Source organism: Haliotis rubra, unplaced genomic scaffold, assembly GCF_003918875.1.
Source record: "Haliotis rubra isolate DU_JTF1 unplaced genomic scaffold, ASM391887v1 Scf400, whole genome shotgun sequence".
Taxonomy (NCBI): Eukaryota; Metazoa; Mollusca; class Gastropoda; order Lepetellida; family Haliotidae; genus Haliotis; species Haliotis rubra.
The window spans coordinates 130,085-150,039 of record NW_025767081.1 but is presented as its reverse complement, the minus strand read 5'-3'; the positions used below and the strand labels follow the sequence as shown (position 1 = coordinate 150,039).

Genomic DNA, 19,955 nt, shown 5'->3' with positions numbered 1-19,955 from the left:
ATCAATCTTGATTATACATAGCTGCCAGAGGACAGGGCACAATCATGCATATCGACATCTTTGTAAATGCAAGGCACTGGTAAACAATACAGTCAGTTGAATATGGAAACATCTGATACTGTATTAGGGAAGACTTACTCATATTACCAACAAATAAATCATGTTGAAAGGATATCACAATTTGTTTTCCAACAAGACGCATTTTCCACAAACTGATATTTATATTTTCACACTGATATTAACGAATGTATAATAACTAGTCAGACATCAGTACTGGGCAGGACTGTTTATGGACTCAACTTGCCCTAGGAAAATGAGAACTGAAAACATGAATTTGACAAAAATCACTCTTATTGAACTAAATTCATATCTCCATGTTCACAACAAAAATATTTGTGTATACCATTAGTAGATCTAATGATAGTTTTAACAATAAGACAAATTAATTAAAACTCCACTAGTATTAATCTGATTCATACTTAACTGACTGACTGACTGAGTTTGGTTTTACGCCGCTTTTAGCAATATTCCAGCAACATCACGGCGGGGGACACCAGAAATGGGCTTCACACATTGTACCCATGTGGGATTCGAACCCGGGTCTATGGCGTGACGAGCCAACACTTTAACCACTAGGCTACCCCACTGCCCCGATTCATACTTAAAGATATATAACAGACTAACATTCTAATAAGATTGTCAAAAACCATTTGCACATTGGTATTTTGATTCACAACTCAAAAGAAATTAAAATATTGCAAGTGATCCCATGGCATTTATTTGGCTAACCAAACAGTTGTGTTAGCATTTGTTTCATTACATCAAAACAAGTTCGGATAACATTTCTCCGATGGGATCGTGATGTTGTAGGCGGGGCTGATCTATCCATCGTTGTCTGACATGTCAGTGTAGCAATGCTATCTACCTACAGATCACAAAACGTACAAAAAATAAAACTATGCACCAGCTTTATTTTGAAAAGAAAACCCAACAAAAAACACAATGTACTGAATAACATTCCCACTTTAAACATAAATTGTTTGAGATACTTTAAGATAGCTTTTGGTCATGACACTCATCTCCAGCTGTTTCACTACGAATACACCCTGCCTCACATATATAACTGTTACTGTAAACCATGGTCATTCCCACCTTTACAGTTAACATAATACTGCTAGCTGTTTCTGAAATATATGAATCTGATACCAGTGTAGGAAAGATGTAGAAAATCTAGCCTGTCCACAGGACTGGCAGAAAAATCTAGCCTGTCCTCCAAATATAAATAAAACACCTTCGGCAGTAAATATTCAAAAAGGTTATAATCATTATATATATGTCATTGGTTTGCTAAAATTTACCCGACATGAGGACGGACTAGATATTTTTTTAACCCGTTCTCCACAAAATTCATCCTACACTGCTGATACAATTAATATGGATTGTATTTCAATTTCTGCCAAAATACCAAGAATAAAAGTCTGAGTACATCCTGTACATAGCTGCCACTGGATTTTACAAAAGGCAAATACAAATATTATACAGATGACAAGTGAACAGGTTTGTAAAATCAGATTGACTATAAAATATTAATCCAGGAATTATTTGATATTTATTGTTCTAAATCTGAAGAAAATAGTACACATATAGCACTCTTATAAAGTTCATTCTTTGAGGCTTGTATAGTCCGTCTCCCAGACCATTGAGAAAAAGTTAAGTCCAGAAGGAAATGAAATTAAGCTTTGTTCTGAGTTCCATTCGTATGTTGATGTGTATTAGTTGGAGATAATTTTGACTGAAGTCAGTCAGAGGCATGTAAAATACTAACTTTTCATACAGGGGTACTGTCACTTACCTATACAATAAGTCTTAGAACTACTGGAAAAACAGGAATATCCCTATATAAAAGTATACATAGTATACGTAATTTTCCTTTAAAAAAATAAACCAACATGAATAAACATGGACATTTATGTAATATATAACAGATCTTACTTCTTGAAAATACTCTGGAATGAACTAGATAACAAAATTAGGCAATACCACCATCACAATCTGTAAAGTCAGCCCATAAACAAATATTTCATAATTCACACCAAAGTGGTATAACAATAGCATATTCTATGATTCAAACAAACAAAATGTCACTATAAGTGATAATTCCTTTCAAACCCAAACAAAAAATTAAAAACCTCCACTGCAAAAACTAGAATCCCACACAACATAAAAAAATATTATATACAAATTTGCCTGTGATGTGTGATCAGTCAGGGCTTAACTGGAAATACTGACAAATATATATATATATGCATCTATCAAAGAATGTCAAATTTTAACTTGTCCAAGATATAAATTTTATGGATTTAAGCTTCTTTATTCTTTTCTTATTCTTTTTAAGCTTAAATACCATAAATTTGACATCCATATAAACTCCAAATGCCGCTAAAAGATATCAAATTTTAACATAAATGTACACTTCATGTGAGCCATAGTAAAATATTTAAAGTTTAAAAATACAGCAGATAAATTGCCCTTGCTAATGGACAATGTGATTTTCAACATTTTAACTTGTTGGATAAATGTACACTTCATGTCAGTTGAGCCCATAGTAATAATATTTAAAGTTTATAAACACCCATACTTGCTTAACACTGTCTTCTTAAGAATTCTTTTGCCATAGATTTCTTTACAACATGCCTAATTTGAATAAAAATTGCCACTTAATGCTTAATACATGGACAATGTGATTTTCTACACAGGATAAAATATAATCCTACAGTTTAGTTTTTTTTTGCTTTTAGCAATATTCAAGCAATATCACGACAGGGGACACCAGAAATGCGCTTCACACATTGTACCCATGTGGGGAATTGAACCTGGGTCTTCGCCGTGATGAGCGACTGCTTTAACCACTAGGCTACCCCCCTGACATATAATCCTTATAATACTAAACGATACTAAAGGATACTAAACGACCTTCCGGGTAATACCATTTTTATTAAATGAGTTAATGATTTGGTATTGAACGTGCGACAGCGAATTTGTTACTAAACCTTTCATGAGTTTTATAAAAATGGTATTTCTTGTAATTGAGTTTAGTATTCTGTTTATTACTCTCATACATAAATTGCCTACAGTGTGATGACTCTCAGCTTTCTGCAAGTCCAAAAATGTCTAATACCATTGTGACAGAGGCATTAGCATTGTGATGTCATACGTCCGGCATCATGCGATGTTATTATACATTGTGTAATAACATTGTAGATTTATTAAACAGTGATATCTTCAGTGGGTGAGTAATAAATACAATCTACATACAGATGACAAATTAATTCTGGTGTATATCAGGCTGTAATGACACAGTTGATTATATTATTGCCTCTCTTATAACTTCTGCCAGTATTACCATAATACTAAAAGTTAATCTTAAACTGGAGTCAGTGTCACTTTGTCCCTCTGCCATAGTTAACATTTCCACAATGCTAAACAACCATTCCCTCTTGGTATTACAAGGCTCCACAAATGCATCTACATTCAAGGGGTATTTTAACACATGCTCAGAGACCAATATTTGGCTCCAAGACTTCAGCAAATGTCAGCAAAAATTCTTTAAGTTGACAAAAACATTTGTAAAGTGACCTTATTATAGCAATAAGTGAAGTTATTGTTGATTAGGGGTTCCCTTATACAGGTTTCTGAAAGGCCCAACTGACGTAGCTCAGCACTATGAATTGCTGAGCCCCAATGATTGGGCCACCACTGCCTCCTGTACAGGAAATACCAATTTCTAGCAACCTTTTACAGCAATATTTATAGCTGCAATATTTTTGTCCACACTTCAACAAACATTTCATCTGAAACAAAACAACAGCTGCATCACCACCATCCAACTCTAACGACTGAAGCATAACAATAACATGTGCATTTCATACACAGAAAATATAGGTAATGCAGGAAAGCAGTAAGCGATTCCATATCTACTTCAAAGAAAGTGATCATTTTTTTTTGTTCATCGAAGTTCGTCTTCAGACATTTGAGAGAAACAAGAAATTGAACAAGACTCACCTAACCTTAACACCCAAAACACACTGTTACCTCACTGTTTCATACCAATAGTTTAATTACATCAACTCAAGTAATTATCTTTATTTCAATCACATTACTGTGTACTGTTAAAGACTTGGCTATGACTGTAGTAATTACATCAACTCAAGTAATTATCTTTATTTCAATCACATTACTGTGTACTATGAAAGACTTGGCTATGACTGTAGTAATTACATCAACTCAAGTAATTATCTTTATTTCAATCACATTACTGTGTACTGTGAAAGACTTGGCTATGACTGCAGGGTATCTACTGTTCTCCTCGACGGACTTTCTGCATGACTTCACTCAGCATCTGGTTGCACATCGCAGCATAGGGGTTGAGTGCCACCACCTGTTGCTTGGCAAACTCACTGCCGAGTTGGGCAGCTTTCTTGAAGTCCTCTATTGCCTGGGTGTCATCGCCTGTAATCAGTAAATGTTTTGATGCTGCTGATTGTAGCAATATGTTGTGGTATTCATGTATTGCATTACCAATAAGAAAGGTTTGATATTTTATGGATAATAACTTCTGTATTATATTATGATGTGCCAATTCCATATAGATTCTAACAGTACAGAATTAAATATACATCTGGGAGGAATTAACAAAAACAACATTATAGTATGCATGAAAGGGCATGTAATGTGCACTGTATACAATAGACCCATTACAAAAGAAATAAAAAATAGATGGTAAACCAATTGTGTAATTAAATAATGGTATTTAATGGTTTTGTATTTGTCACACACACGCACGCACACAGTGAAAGCTTTAACCACTAGACTACCCACTCATTACAGTGAAAAAAAGGAAAAATATCTATTCAGATATATGACAACCAGTCTTCTATATTCACAAAATTTAGCACAATATAAAAAGTAGACAATGAATCAAATTTTCTAAATATGCTTTGACTTGCCTTTGATAAGCAATAAAAAATCTCAGCCCCCACCTCGACATCCCCACCCCCAAGCTCTCACAATATTAAATGGTTGGTCCATTCATCAACAAATGACCTGACATGACAACATTTTAAACTGGTAGTCAACAACAGCTTGTATCAACGACAATAATACAACATATGTTAATTAGTATGGAATAAACACATCTGTGAACACCTGGGGCCTCTGTAAAATTCACATTGACAAGAAGCAATTTTCATGCAAATTACTTGCAATTAGTGTCAGCTTGCAAAGTTGCATCTGAATAGTTACCTCTGCTGACAAAACACTGTAAACCATTAAAGTGAGTTATTATTTAACGTCACATCGGCAATATTTCAGTCATATCATGACTAAACCATTAAAACACTTGCTCTAACAAATCCTACCACCAATGAAGTTTTACAAGTCTGTAAGACAAGGGAGAAGTGCTGCAACATAGCAAGTGACTTATATCAATGCTTCACATCACGGAAATAGAATGAAGCAGAGTCTATGTACTATTACTCATTACGATTTATGCATTTTTTAATATAAAATATGTCAAAAGTATGTTGTTGATTTTCTCACTCCGTCCATCTTTGAACTACACAATTGGAATACAATAACATGTATCAACCAAGTCATCGTCTGACCACTGGGGCTGTGCAATATAACCGGTTTACCGGTATTAACCAGTTCAGACATGAAAACGATAGTATTGGGATACGCTGATCGAAAACCGGTATTTGACATGCATTCGGAAAACTTCGTAACACTCGGAAACCTTGATGATCGTGGCAACTGTGGTAATGGTGGTGGGAATGATCGTGCTGAAAATTTCATTTAAATATTATCTCTATATTCTTATTTTGTCATGATAAAAAGTTTAAATTAAAGCTTAATCAAGCATAGTGATTTTGTTGTGTTTTTGCTTTATAAATGTAATTTTTGGAGTAAAATTGATATTTTATACTTATCCTGACTCATGCTCTTTTGCTTGTCTTCTTCTTCTTGCGAACATAGTGGAACACTTGTATCTCCTTATTTGAAGCTCCCTTCAAAATAAAATCACTAATTGGTACTCACCACGAGTTGCTTCCCCTTGTCTCCCCTGGCGGGAAAAGGTGTCGCCACCTTCTGCCCATGTGCTTCACTCTCTCCTGATTTTGCGAGCCCAACACTTGGACTTACAGGGAAATCCAAAGTGTTATGTGGGGAGGATGGGAGGGCTAACCTCATGAGTCAGGATAAGTATAAAATATCAATTTTACTCCAAAAATTACATATTTTTCCTTATCCTGACTCATGCTCTTTTGCTTGTAGCATCCTACGGAACGGAGGTGGGAGTAACAGAATACTTTGGATTTATAATTAGTGATTTTGTATAGATATACTGTAATATCCCCTACGGGAACTTCATGAAGGCTTAGATTTAGGATGTTTCCTGTATAAAAACCATAGGTTATATAAAGCCATTAAAGGGGAATTACATTATGAAAATATTGAACAATACATATAATATATATATATATATATATAGGTGACTCTGATAGAGGCACTGAAATTGAATATATCAAAAGTATATGCTTAAGGTTGAATAACTTAAGCTGAACATATATACATAGCCCTAAAACTCCGTAGAGTTATAAGCTAGATAAGTATGTATAAAATACAGATTAATCTTGTGAGGATAAAATTTAACGCCACGAGGGACTGTCAGTTGCTGGGCTTAGGACCAGTGGTCCGAATGGTGGAATGCCAGAGACATCTTCTGTAGTGATGTCTCTCAGGTAGTGATTAGCAAATACCATGTTAGATTTCCAATAGCATCCTTCCATAATCGTGTTCAAGGAACAGTTACCGTAGGGCGAGGGTGGAGGCCAGTGCCCTGATCTCATGTGGATTTGATGCTGTTGGTGGGTCCAAGCCTGCTGCCTTGTAGGCACGGAGAATGACAGTCCTTATCCAAATAGATATTGTGGTCCGTGACACTTCTGTTTGATTCGTAGGCGATAAGGGGATGAATAAACGTTTGAGAAATCTTCTCCTTGTTTTGGATCGTCAGAAATAAACTTTGAGCTCTTACTGGACACAGTGATAGGTCTTGTGTATCTTGTGATCCGAGAATAGAGGATAGCGCCGGGATGTGGAATAATCTGTCTGGTTGACCTGGTAGTTGATTTTTAGCGATGAAATCCCATCTTAATCCGAGGTGCGCTGTGTTATGATTGTCATCAAACTGTATCCTCTCGTAATCCAGAGCGTGAATTTCAGACATTCTTGCTGCCGTGGCTAGAGATAGCAGAAACAGTGTTTTCTGTGAGAGAAATTCAAAAGTTGTTGATTCCAAAGGTTCATAGACCTCACTCGTGAGGTGTTGTAACACTACATTCAGATCCCAAGCTGGGGCGTGGAACTTCCGCTTTGGTCCTCCAATCGAATGCTCGTAGTAAGGCCAGTAACTCTGGAGATCTTGTTAATTTGACACCCGCTCTCATGGTGATTACAGAACTAAGCGCAAGATATGTTGATATCGTTGAACCTTTTAAATGTTTGTTTTGGCGCAGGTAACACAAATAGTCTGCCACTTGAGGTTGTGAAGCCTCTCTTGCTGTAAAACCTTTCTTTGCTGCATAATTTTCGAAACTGTGCCACTTGTCGTCATACAAGTTACGAGTTGAGTAACGTAAGGCAAGCGTGACTGCTTTTGCCGCCCTGGCAGAATATCCTCTCTTGTTTAAACACATTTGTATACAGTCCATACGCAGTAGTTGGAACATTGCTGGGTTTCCGTGCACTTGTTTGGTGTGAGGATGAATTAACAGGTTTGCGCCAGCTTTGGGTAGCTCCAGTGCTGGTTGACCGATTTCTTGAATTAGTGTGGGAAACCACGTTCTGGCCGGCCAGTAGGGCTCGACCAAAGTGAGTTGTAGGCTCTGTGTTTGTCTGATTTTCTGTAATAGCGGCGGCGGAAACGCGTACGCATTGGGGCCTTCCCATGATAGACTTAGAGCGTCCGTTGCCCAAGCTTGGGGGTCTGGGACTGGTGACACGAATGTCGGTAGCTGATTGTTGAATCGCGTGGCTAATAGGTCTATTAGCGGCGCCCTAATTGCTTGATTATCTGTGCAAATATTTCCCTGTTGATCATCCACTCTGTCGGTGATGGTAGATGAGGCCGAGAGAGAGCGTCTGCTAGTATATTTCTGGCTCCGGAATGTGCACTGCTCTGACATGTAGATTTAGATCTTGTATTAAATCGAACAGTTGAAAGCTTAGGTTCAAAAGGTTCATCGATCTCGTTGAGCCTTGCTTGTTTATGTAGAACGCCACTGTCGAATTGTCTGTATGGATCATTAGATGCGCATTTTGTAGAAATGTGCTCCAATGTAGAATGGCGCTGATTACAGCTTTCATTTCTAGACTGTTTATATGGAGTTTGCATTCTTGCTGATTCCATAATCCTGATATCGCGGTGGTTGGTGAGATGAGCTCCCCAACCTTGGAGTGACGCTGGCTACATACAGATGGGTTTTGTATTCCTGCTCTGCTAAACAAATCCCTTCGCAGACATTCGATTTCTTGGTCCACCATAGTAGATGAGGTCTGAGATGTTTCGGTAGACTGAATGGTTTTACATCGTTGAGATGTGCGTTGATGAGGACCTGTAGGGGACGAAACTGTAGTCTGCCTGTGACAGTCATGTCTTGGGCTGATGTGAGAAGACCTAGTAGGCTCTGCCATTGTCGTAAGTGGTAACGGAGAGAGTAGAGCTGGTGGAATGGTCTGTTGTATCTTGAGCCAACGGTCTTCTGGTACCATAATACGGTTACGATTTGTGATGAATCAATACCTAGGAACTGCAGGTCTTGCGATGGTACTAGGTCCGACTTATGTAAGTTTACTAACCAACCTAGTTGTGTTAGTAGCTTTATGATGTAATTTAACTGTAGTTTGAGACGCTGTGGATCTTGATCTACTTGTATCCCGTCGTCGAGGAAAACGCGACTCGCGAGCCCTTTGACGATGTAGAAATATGATAATCGGTTTCGTTATCCTCGTGAATAGCCAGGGGCTGATGATATTCAATGGGAGTACTTTCCACTGGTAATGTAGCCCTTCTAGAGTAAATCGTAGGTATTTCCTGAATCGGGATGAATGGGGATGTGCAGGTAGGCATCCTGTAGATCTATGCTGCCCATGTAGTCCATAGGACGAATCATCTGGCGTAACTGAGGTAAATGTATCATGCTAAACTTCGGTGGTTTGGCGTAGATAATTCTTGTTGAAAAGCTCATGTTGTAGATGAGTCTGTATTTCTCCGTGGAGTTTTTCTTGGGAACTAGGAAAACTGGGGAGTAGAAACCTGGTTCGACGCTTGCTTGATCTATTACTTCTATGGCCTGTTTGGATAGGAGTGATGAAACAGCCTATCTTATCTTTGGTAGTTGCTGCGCTTTGTAAATCGAACTTGGGGGTTTGATTGTCAGCGGAGGCTTGGCCTGTAGTGGGATACCAAAACTCCGTGTTGAAGAATGTTGGAGACGTAAGGGTCTTGCAATATTCCCCAGTTTTCCAGTGTAGTTGGAGGCGCCCACCCACTTGTGCTGGCTGTACTGGAACGGCTGGGGTGGAAGACTCCAGTCGCTCGAACCTGTGTTTCAGCGCCTATAGTTGCGGGAACCTCTGGGTGTCCTGCCTCTTCCTGATCCTCCTCTATAGTTGCCATATGGGCTTAATTTAAAAGAATCTTTACCTCTAGAGCTGGCTATCTTCCTGTCTCTTGCTCTTTGTAGGCCCGTGAACTTAGATCTGCCTGAGTATCTTTGTGAAGTCTGACGAATGACGCTGGCTAGTGTGTCCATCGATTTAATCATAAGGACTTCCCTGGAATCCTTAGAGACTTCCTTGGCGACTTTGTCGATTTCTCCGTCAAAGATGGATGTTGTCGACCACGGGGCTGTATAAAGTGGGGCCGGGGGATCGATGATATCGATGATATGACCTTCGCGAAGGCCTCCGTGATGTCTGATGGTCCGAGTCCATATCTAGAGATGAAATCGAAGATGGTGATGATCTATCCCGCCTTCGCGAAGGCCTTCGCGAAGTCTTCTATGGCTGTACATCTAGGTCCTTCGTCAAGGTGGTCCGGGACTTCCTTCGCGAAGGTGACATCGTCTTGGCTGCTACGTTGACGGGGGGTGCCTCTGGGGTGCTGTCTACGTTGGAGCCTTCGCGAAGGCTCGGACCCTGCTTCTGCAGTTTGTAGTGGTCCTCCATGATGTTCATAATCTGCCGTGATCATGTCTTCTGGGATGATCTGTGACGAAGTCGTCGGGCGCGTCTTCTCTGCGATGGGGTTCACATCAATAACGTCTGACGTCGGTGTAGAGGCATCAGGCTGCATGGTGATCTCTGCAGAAGTCACAGTCGCTGACACCGGTCGCTTCTTCTGCCGTAAGTCGGGGATGATTATCGGCTGATCATCGTAGAGACCCAATTCTGCTGCTGGAACGATCTCGGCTGAGAAAGTTCTCGCTGTTTTCGTAGATTTTCCTTTGGAAGTCTGCGCTGCCCTGGGTGTCCTCAATCTGCGTTGAGGCGGCGATGAGGCCCTCTTAGACTTGGTCTGCAATGGCGGGATGTCTGGGGAGGCGGTCGTTTCTTCGAGTAACGGACTGCGTCCCACGTTCCTCTACCGCAGGGGTCTCTAGCAGAACACCAGGCGGAGAGGGTCGATCGCTAGCAGCTGACTGGATGGAATATCTGGACTCTCTGCCATGTTTTGCCCTTGTTTGCGTGATCTATCTGCAGCACGTCTTAAGACGCAAAGATGATATTTATTAAATGCAGAAAGAGATAAATTAATGCAGTAACTGCAACGTGAATTAAACGTACACGGCGTAGAACAACTAGGGCATATTACATGTGGATCGGAGGCAGAAAAACGTAATCTACAAATCGTACAGATTTTCATCAACGTAAAGCTAGCTGAACAATCACGAATACACGTGAATAAACAGTAGAAATACGATAATTAATCAATACAAATAGTAAAGGATACTAGCTATACCTCTATAGTAACCTATGAGAGGTAAAAACTAAGAGATTATCAAAGGATATGGTGTGTAAGGAGACACGAGGCGCTCTCACATCCTGCTCACTGGGCGAAGAAGGAGAGAGTGAAGCACATGGGCAGAAGGTGGCGACACCTTTTCCCGCCAGGGGAGACAAGGGGAAGCAACTCGTGGTGAGTACCAATTAGTGATTTTATTTTGAAGGGAGCTTCAAATAAGGAGATACAAGTGTTCCACTATGTTCGCAAGAAGAAGAAGACAAGCAAAAGAGCATGAGTCAGGATAAGGAAAAATATAAAGCGTTAACTTGATTATAAGTAGTTTATTGTTAAAAAAACTTCTTGCAATATATTGCACTACATATCGCAATATACCCCGGTATGCTTTCGCATCGCAATATATCGCAATATGAATATTCCCTGCAATACCCATCCCTACTGACCACCCAATCCCTCTTACGACAAGCATGAGTTGATGAAGATCAATTCTAACCCGGATCCTCATCAGGCCTACCAAAGAAAACTTTCCCACTGTGCAGAAAAACGCAGAAAAGCCCACATTAATCCTGGAAGTAGCAACATAAACACATTACCTCGCTACTGAAACAGTAAAAACGGCAACGAAAAACTATGAAACTGCAACATTTTTATATCAGCGAACTCTGACCTCTACTGCGCATGCGCATTACGATCCGGGCTTCTTTCCAATTTCGGAGCAACCGTGAATCGCCTCGCGTGGAAAAAGTATTAAATCTGTTGAAATAGTTGCTGTCAATCGTTTCATACGAATGGAAAGTAAACTAAACAAGTGTGCACACAAGTATCATGATGATAAATGCCAAATAACACAATAGAAATACTTAAAAAGGAATGTTACTTTTGTCCAAGCTGGAAAATGTCAACATGCGGTCGAGACTTCCTCTTCCATGTGCGCATGCGCAAAATCGAAGTTGCGGGCTCCTTGTTTTATGATGCAGTGTTAGCGATTTAAAGTTGCCGTTTTAACTGTTTCAGTAGCGAGGTATTATGTTTATGTTGCTATTTCCACGATTAATGTGGGCTTTTCTGCGTTTTTCTGCACAGTGGGAAAGTTTTCTTTGGTAGGCCTGCTCTTGGGTCGTTTTACAATGACTTCATTTGCCACCCTGTTTGTGAGGGAGATAAGTTGTTGATCACCCACCTTCCAGTCGATGGATAAGTCCCATCTGGGTGTATGCTTGACATGACACCTTGCCCTCTCCCCTACTCAGTTCTACAGCTTTATTCAAGTCCTCCAGTGCTCCTGAAAAAGAATAATGCCATAAAATTTAAACAGTCACTCTCAAAACCCCATCAGTTTTCTAAAATCTATGTATGAATAATGACAAATGAAACATGATACATGGTTGTCTTAAGGATTGACCGGTGAAGAGTGAGTGAGTATAGTTTTACGCTGTTTTAGATCACAACAGCAACCTCTGATTTAACACAGGTTAATGTGACTATGGAAGTTAATATATATCGGAAAGTACTTCTTTCTCTGTCATGGTTGGAGGCCACCTTTAGAAAATATGAATAGGAAATATTATGTAGACATACTGGCCACAGAACGTACAAATGTGTACACACTAGGGCTGTTACGAATCCTGAGTTGAATATGATACATGTCATGAATATTTGGTTAACAATGATTCTTGACAAAACAAGTCAGCAACTGTCTTGTTATGACCTACTGAAGTTTTATTCCTTCAATAAATACAGTGGGTACAGTACCCATTCCATTGATACATGTCATGAATATTGGTTAACAATTACCAAAACAAGTCAGCAGCTGAAGTTTTATTCCTTCAATATATTCCATTTTGCATATCTGGCTTTGATAAATAATTTTCAAATTCAAGTAAAATCTAGGAAGTCACGGTAGCAACTTATATCTGAACGCATAAATGTGTACACACTAGGGCTGTTACTTAATCCTGAGTTGAATATGACCCTTGTCACAGCTTCATTCAGGAGGTCATGGCCAGTTGGAAGGTCGCCAGGTCATCAGCCATTAAATTTAAGGCTTTTTAGGGTCTTTTCAAGGCCCAATCAACAAGTTTAAGGAACTATAGCAACACATATAACACAAAATGGTTGAATACAGACAAGGTTGGTCAGGTGTGGAACCGACCATCAGGGGAAATAACTCTTACCAACATCATCTGCACTGGGAACATTTTGCTTCATGATAGAGACTAATTAACATCCAATGCAAGGTATTTTCATCATGTATTAGTTTCCTGTAAAATCATAGCTTGACAAGTTTTGCTAAATATAGGGCCTTTCTATGGCAAATCACTGGCATTTAGGGCCTTTAAAGGCTGAAACGAATTTAGGGCCTATGTAGAGTAAAATGTCCAAATTTCAGGCTTTTTCAAGCTTTTTCGAACCTTGTGATCATAGCCATGAACAAATACCTTGGATATCTCCCCGTAGGCGAAGTACTTGTGCTCTGTTGTTATACGTGGAAGCCCAGTCAGGGGCCCTTGTCACAGCTTCATTCAGGAGGTCAAGGGCAGTTGGAAGGTCACCGGCCTCGGCTGCCTTCACTGCTTGCAGCTCTAGAACCTTCACTTGTTTCACTTCTTCACTCTCCACTGAAACAAGAAAAGCCTTTAAAATGGCACCTGAGTAAATTCGAACAAACCTGTACAGGTTACAGATTCTCTGAAGAGAGTCCTCTTTGGGGTACTTATAAGGATTTAAATGTCCATTTTAAATTCCTTCGACAGTTGTAGCTATAATTTGAATAAAATATTGACTCTACCTCATACCTCACTTTCCGTGCTGAATGAAGTCACAGAATGTGGGGAAGTGGGTGGCCGTACCCAAGGGAGGACTCTCTTCGAAGAATATGCAACCTCTACAGGTTTGTTCGATTCTTTTTTCAGGAGAGATCCTCCTTGGGATACTTATAAGCATAAGACAGACTCCTATAGACCAGAGTCCTGGAGTGGCATTCTGTCTGGCAAAACGAACCCTATAACAAGTGGAATCCCTAATCTATAATAATCTATAAATACATCTCTCTCTCTCTCTCTCTGATGATGGACGAATGTTGTCAGCTGGCTCCAGATAGCCCCGGAGAAGATCTCCTCAATGGACAGAGCCGCAGCATATCCTTTGGAGGTGGCTGCTGCCCTAAACGAATGAGCTTTCAAACCCTCTGGGGATGACAAGCCTTTGTGTATATAGCCCATGCAAATGGCAGAGACAAGTCCCCCAGATATGGTTTGCTTGTTCGCCGGCAGACCAGCCTTACCCCTGTCATAACAGCAGAACAACTGATTACCCTTACGGATATCCTTTGTTCGTTTGACATAGGCATTAAGAGTCTTAAGGACATTTAACACGTGAGCAAGTTGAAGAGAGGTACCGGACGAGGGAGGCTGAGATAGACTGACTGAGTTTTATCGTATGCCACTTTTAGCACTTTCCCAGCAATAACACAGCAGGGGACACCAGAAATGGGCTTCACATATTGTACCCATATGGGAAAACGAACCCGGGTCTTCGGCATGACGATCCAACACTTTAACCACTAGGCTACCCCACCGCCCCAGCTGAGAAAGAGCGGGAAGCTCAATAGGTGCAGTTACAAGAAAGAAACTGTCTCTCTTAAGATGGTAAGAATCTGACAACCGAAAGCTGACCCTGTCCTTGTAAAAAACAGTTAGCGCAGGATCGGCTGACATCGCATGAATGTCACCGACACGTCTGCCAGACATTACTGCCACAAGAAATGCCTCCTTCCACGTCACCAGCTGGAGGGAAAGAGACGATAGATTGTGAAACAGAGGACCGACAGCCAGTCAAGAACCACTGACAAGTCCCATGGGGGGACTAATCTGCCTGACAGATCCTGTCCACGCCTGCTAGAAAACGCTGTACAAGAGGGTGCTGCCCCAAAAGAGCACCATTGACAGGAATATGGAACGCAGAAATAGCTGTGGCGTCGCCTTGAATAGATGAAGCACTGAGACATCCTTTCAACCAAGACTGGAGGAACTCCAGAACAGCGACTAAATCTGAAGAAAGGGGATCAAGAATGTAGCTGCCAATACACCAGCGTGCATAGCAGGCCCATCTATCGTCGTACGGAAATTTTGTCAAATCCCTCCGAAAGCCATAATTGTGTCTGCCGCTGATGCAGGAATTACGCCAAGCCACCCACTGAATCCTGGGATTCAAGTGTGGCACTCCGTTCTGGGATAGAAGGTGAGGTCAAAAGGGTAGTACTACACGAGGCTGAGCCTGAAACCTGAGAATTACCGGAAACCAGCTTTGAGCCGATCAAAGAGGTGCAAGAAAACACAAGTAGCCGAACTGGTTGCGTGGCTAGCTGCGAGAGCATCCTGGGAATCAGTGGTATTGGTGGGAAGGCCCACAGTGCCCTGTCCGTCCAATTGAGCTGGAAGGCGTCATTGGTTATCGCTTCTCGGATCTGGAATCTGAGAGCAAAACACTGGAATCTGGTTTGTTGCCCCAGAGACAAACATATCCACCTGGAACGACCCGTACAACTGGGAGATAACCCCAAATATCCCCCAATCGGGCTTCCACTCGTGAGGAGCCAGTATACACAGAGAGAGTGTGTCTGCCCAGATGTTGTCTACCCCTAGGAGATAAACAGGCATCACCCGTATGTCGACTGATTGCACCAAAGTAGCAACTGCCACACCTCCTGGAGGAGGGATGAAGACACAGGATATAGGTCATGGCAGTCTGGTTGTCCATCTCCAGACGAGCCATTTGGCCTCAAACTTGCTCCACAAAAGTTCTCGAACACCAACCGGACTGCTCTCAATTCTAGCACATTGATGTGAAGGCTGATCTCGTGCTCTGACCAAAGTCCCGAGACTGACCGGTTGCTCAGAACACCGCCCCAGCCCGTGAGGGATGTATCTTAATGAATCGAGAGTGTGGGCATCAGGGACTGCGTCAGGAGCCCCCTGGATAAATTCCTGATGTCTGTCCACCACCGTAGATGGAATTAACCACTTCGGCATCTCGAGAAATTTCTTGTAGCTCTCCGAGTTGGACCACATCTGAGCCAGTGCGTGCTGTATAGGTCTCATCCTCAGATGCGCACGCCAAACCACGTCCACTGCTGCTGCCATGTAGCGTAGCAACTGGAGCCATGTCCAAAGCTGAAGCTACGGAGCTACAGGGGACTTGAGGAACAGTGAAACAGACCTCTGAACTTTGACAATGTGGTCCAGAGACAGGGAAACAATCCCCTGTTCTGTCTTGAATCTCACCCCCAAGAAAACCAGATCCTGCGTCGGGACGAGTTCTGATTTCTTGACATTGATAATCCAGCCCAGTTTCATCAGAATGTCCATCACTACCTGTTTGGTATCTTGACTCAACTGTTGAGTTGGCCAAGAGCCCCGAGGAGCCAGTTGTCCAGGTACGGGTAACAACACTGGCCCTGAGATCTGGCGACCTGCGCTGGGATCAACATTAGTTTGGTGAACACCCTTGCTGTAGGGGAGCACACGAAACCAGTGGCACTGCCCGTCGAAGAAGAACCGAAAATCGAGGTGCATCGGAACATGGAGGTATGCGTCTTTGAGGTCAATTGACATGAGCCAATCCTCTGCCTCGAAAGGAGGAGATCACTGAGCGCAGTGTCTCCATCATGTTGTTCAGCCCTTTGAGATTGAGAATGAGTCTGAACCCTCCGTCCTTTTTGGTCACTAACAAGTAAGTGGAATAGAACCCCTTGTTTTCCTGACCCTGTGGAACCACCTCGATGGCTGCCTTGTCTAGCAGCGACTGGACCTTGGCACGGAGAATGTCCGCCTTCTCTCGGGAGGCTGGCACTGGTGTGAGACGCACTCATGAAAAGGATGGTGGATGTCGCCTCCACTGTGGCATGTGGCCATCCCTGAGTGTGGACAGGACCCAGGGATTTGAAGTGGCTTTTCTCCCCTTCCTGAAGGACATTGGACAGCCAGACGCCGACAAGGACATCTGGCTGGAGGCAGTGAACCCCAGCAGTCGGCAAAACAGTTTTTGCTTGAGCGGAGGACGCCAAGGGTGCCCGACAGATACTTTACGGGAAGCAAGGGCAGCCTTCCCTTTCGCATTAAAGGGCTGCTGCGGAAGAGCTGCCTTGCCCTTATCTCCAGCCTTCTTGACTTTCCGCGTCTGCAATGCTGTCCATTTTGCAGATTCCTTCGCCGGCACTGAAGGATGGGAAATGGCAAGAACCGAGGGCCTCTGGCAAGAAGTGGAATGGTCTTCCAGCAAGTGCTTAGAGTTCTTGAAGGTGCTAACTGCCTATGCATCCTCCCGAACCCCAGGGAAGATGGTAGACCCCATCTTAAAAGGGAGCGAAAGCAGTGAATGTTGTGTGGCTGGCGAGTAGCGTGCTACCGAGAGCCATAACTGAAGCAGGCCCATGATAGCACACATCATCTGGCTAGTACAGCTACAAATGCTGCCCCGAGCCAGGTGGGAGTGTACGTCCATCAACTGCCGGACGAGCATCATCACCTCTCTAGTCCTGGTCCACCAGCTCTCCCCACAAAGCAGAGAGGTATGCTGAATGGACCACCACTCTCAACTGCTGAACAGTGTTCCAGTACTGCTCCTTGAAGCAGCGGTAAGCGGACTTCAGCATTGAAGCATTAGCCGGAAAGGGTGGCAGCCGATGGCCCTACCTGGCCGACTGGCAGCTCAAATAGCCCCTCCTCGCCCCATTGCGTATGATCTGCTAGGATCAGGTATATTGAAGCGAGAATGGATCTCAGAGGATTAACTACCTCACTCACCAGTGATGGTAGAATGTGTAACCTGACCTCTGCGACCTTACTAGGGGCAAAGGCTTCCCCCGGCAGGTGTAACTCAGTGTCGGGCTCTTGCGCGGGGACAGCGAGGCAATACGGCAGCGATTCATTCACGCACCTGCCTCAAGGACGACCCGAGAGACCTCTTCCCCAAACTCCTCTCTTCCCTCATCCTCCTACAAGTGGCGACCACTCTAGATACCAAGGCCTTGGTTGTCGAGGCCACAGCAGAGGAAGACGCCGAAGGGCTCAGAAGGTCAATCAGAGTTAGGGGGCCCGAGTTGTCCTGTCCCCAGCTCCAGTTCGAGCCGTGGCGCTGAGGCGGAAGAAAGAGTCTGCCAAAGCAGGGTTCCCCAGTAGCCCGAAGTGGCCTCGAGATGCTGAGGTGCCTGGAAGCCCTGGAGAGCTGGGCCTAGCACCACATGTAGCAGGTCAAAACTTGAGTCACTGGTGCCTGGAACCTGCAAGTGACTGGGGCCAGAGACAGAGCCCTGGTCGATGCAAGGTCCCAAGGTCGAGCCGTCACATGCGCCGGAGCTCAGATCAGGTCTGCCGGAGGTTGCCCTCCTCCAATCGATGCGCCAGCTCCATCTCCATCAGACGACTTGGTACCAAGCTCCTGCTGGAGCCCGGAGACCGCGTCGCTGATTAGGGATTTTACTGACAACATCTGCTGCTGCAAGGGAGCTGAAATTGCATCAATGGTTAGCGCAGGTGTGGGTGCAACAACAGGTTGTAAGTGGGTAGCAGAGATGGGAATAGTAGGAACCTCTTTGGTGACCTTGGCTTGTTTAGCTCTGTCCTCTGCTGGGGGTGCAGCAACAGTAGAGGACAAAGCCTTCTTTTTATGAATCCTCGTAGAAGGGGGTCCTGACCCCAAACATAAATATTTGTTTAGCAATTTTCATAACAAGTCCTCAGTATCAGATACATTCAACAGAACCTTACACCATTATGATAAATGGTTGATGATTCTGTTTCAATTTTGCCTTAGCCAGACCAATTTTATTTCTTGTTTTACAGATTTTTGTCCAATTGCTAAATGCTAAAAGTATTTTACTTCTGGCAAGTTATGAAGTGTATGTGAGGCAAAAAACAATTTTTTTTGTAAGTTTACATTTTAGGCCCAAAATGACATTAGGATTATATTTTTTACGGGAATTACTTTTCTTACTCTTGAAAAATAAAGACTGACGGATCTGTAAAACAAGAAATAAAACTGCTCTGGCCTTACCTTTATTTATAAATCTCACAAAAATGATTTCTTCTATAAAACTGATTTATGAGTACATGTTTGTGCTTGTAACAAGTCATGCGGAGAGAAATACATCACTTAAAGAGTAAAGACACTTACTTTCCAATTAAACCACATGATAACAGCCATAAGATGCTGGAAGATTTATTCTTACCTGAACCGAGTGCAACATGTTACTGAAAGTAACCTGCACCTGGCATTTACATTAGTTTGCACAAACACGTCTTTGGTTTGCATGAAGTTTACGTTGCGTTGAAATGTTGATTATGCATGAACGTTCGACGCAAACTTATTAGTATTACAATTTACATCAACCCCTGTCAAGGTGAGTTAAAAGTTGACGTTTTAAATAGTGACAGTACAAACCATTTATATATACAGGTGGTGTTTCCTCTTCTACACAATCTCCATAAGGCAATCCAGGGTTAAATATACAATTAAGGACTCCTTTGTCATGAGGAGTTATGTCAATGTCCATCTTCGCTTGCTTTGCATCCGTCGACATTTTGGAACATGTGGATTATATAAAATGTGGATCGTATAGTGAAAAACTGCATTTATTGTGTATTTTCGAAAATGGCTTAAGTGCTAATTTGCTTCTTTCAAAATTCTAAAATGGTACATTGTAGGTATATACAATAAATAACGATAAGTTGCAATTTTGAAAAGCAAGATGAAAGACCGAGCATGTCTTTTAAAACCTTCACAGGGTCTCACTTGTTTACGGCACATTCTGTTATTACGACAGTAAACGTTCAACTTCTATTTGTGTCATATTAAAAGATAAAACTTGGAC

The 19,955-nt window shown here is 42.2% G+C and overlaps 1 protein-coding gene across 2 annotated transcripts; it reads right to left on the bottom strand.

The window, feature by feature from the left end:
* Positions 1-3,450: 3,450 nt before the first annotated feature.
* On the bottom strand, positions 3,451-19,869 carry LOC124287460 (tetratricopeptide repeat protein 36 homolog). 2 transcript variants are annotated; one of them, XR_006901272.1, is made up of 5 exons: positions 19,526-19,869; positions 13,525-13,704; positions 12,267-12,368; positions 4,297-4,509; positions 3,451-4,218 (listed from the first exon to the last, which is right to left on the bottom strand). XR_006901272.1 is itself a non-coding variant. In XM_046724012.1 (4 exons), exons 1-4 carry the CDS (start codon positions 19,662-19,664, stop codon positions 4,355-4,357), a joined length of 576 nt encoding a protein of 191 aa, XP_046579968.1. In that variant the 5' UTR covers positions 19,665-19,869; the 3' UTR covers positions 3,451-4,354. The 2 variants fall into 2 exon arrangements, 1 of the variants encoding a protein (XP_046579968.1); XM_046724012.1 differs by having other exon boundaries at positions 3,451-4,509.
* Between the last annotated feature and the right edge of the window lie 86 nt (positions 19,870-19,955).

What these genes read in the sequence shown, in the direction of transcription:
- LOC124287460 (XM_046724012.1), bottom strand. Translation starts at nt 19,664, where the DNA reads ATGTCGACGGATGCAAAGCAAGCGAAGATGGACATTGACATAACTCCT. An exon ending in ACCACCTGTATATATAAATG is followed by an intron (nt 13,705 to 19,525) that starts GTTTGTACTGTC and finishes TTCTTGTTTCAG; the next exon opens with TGGAGAGTGAAGAAGTGAAA. An exon ending in ACTTATCCATCGACTGGAAG is followed by an intron (nt 4,510 to 12,266) that starts GTGGGTGATCAA and finishes TACTGATTACAG; the next exon opens with GCGATGACACCCAGGCAATA.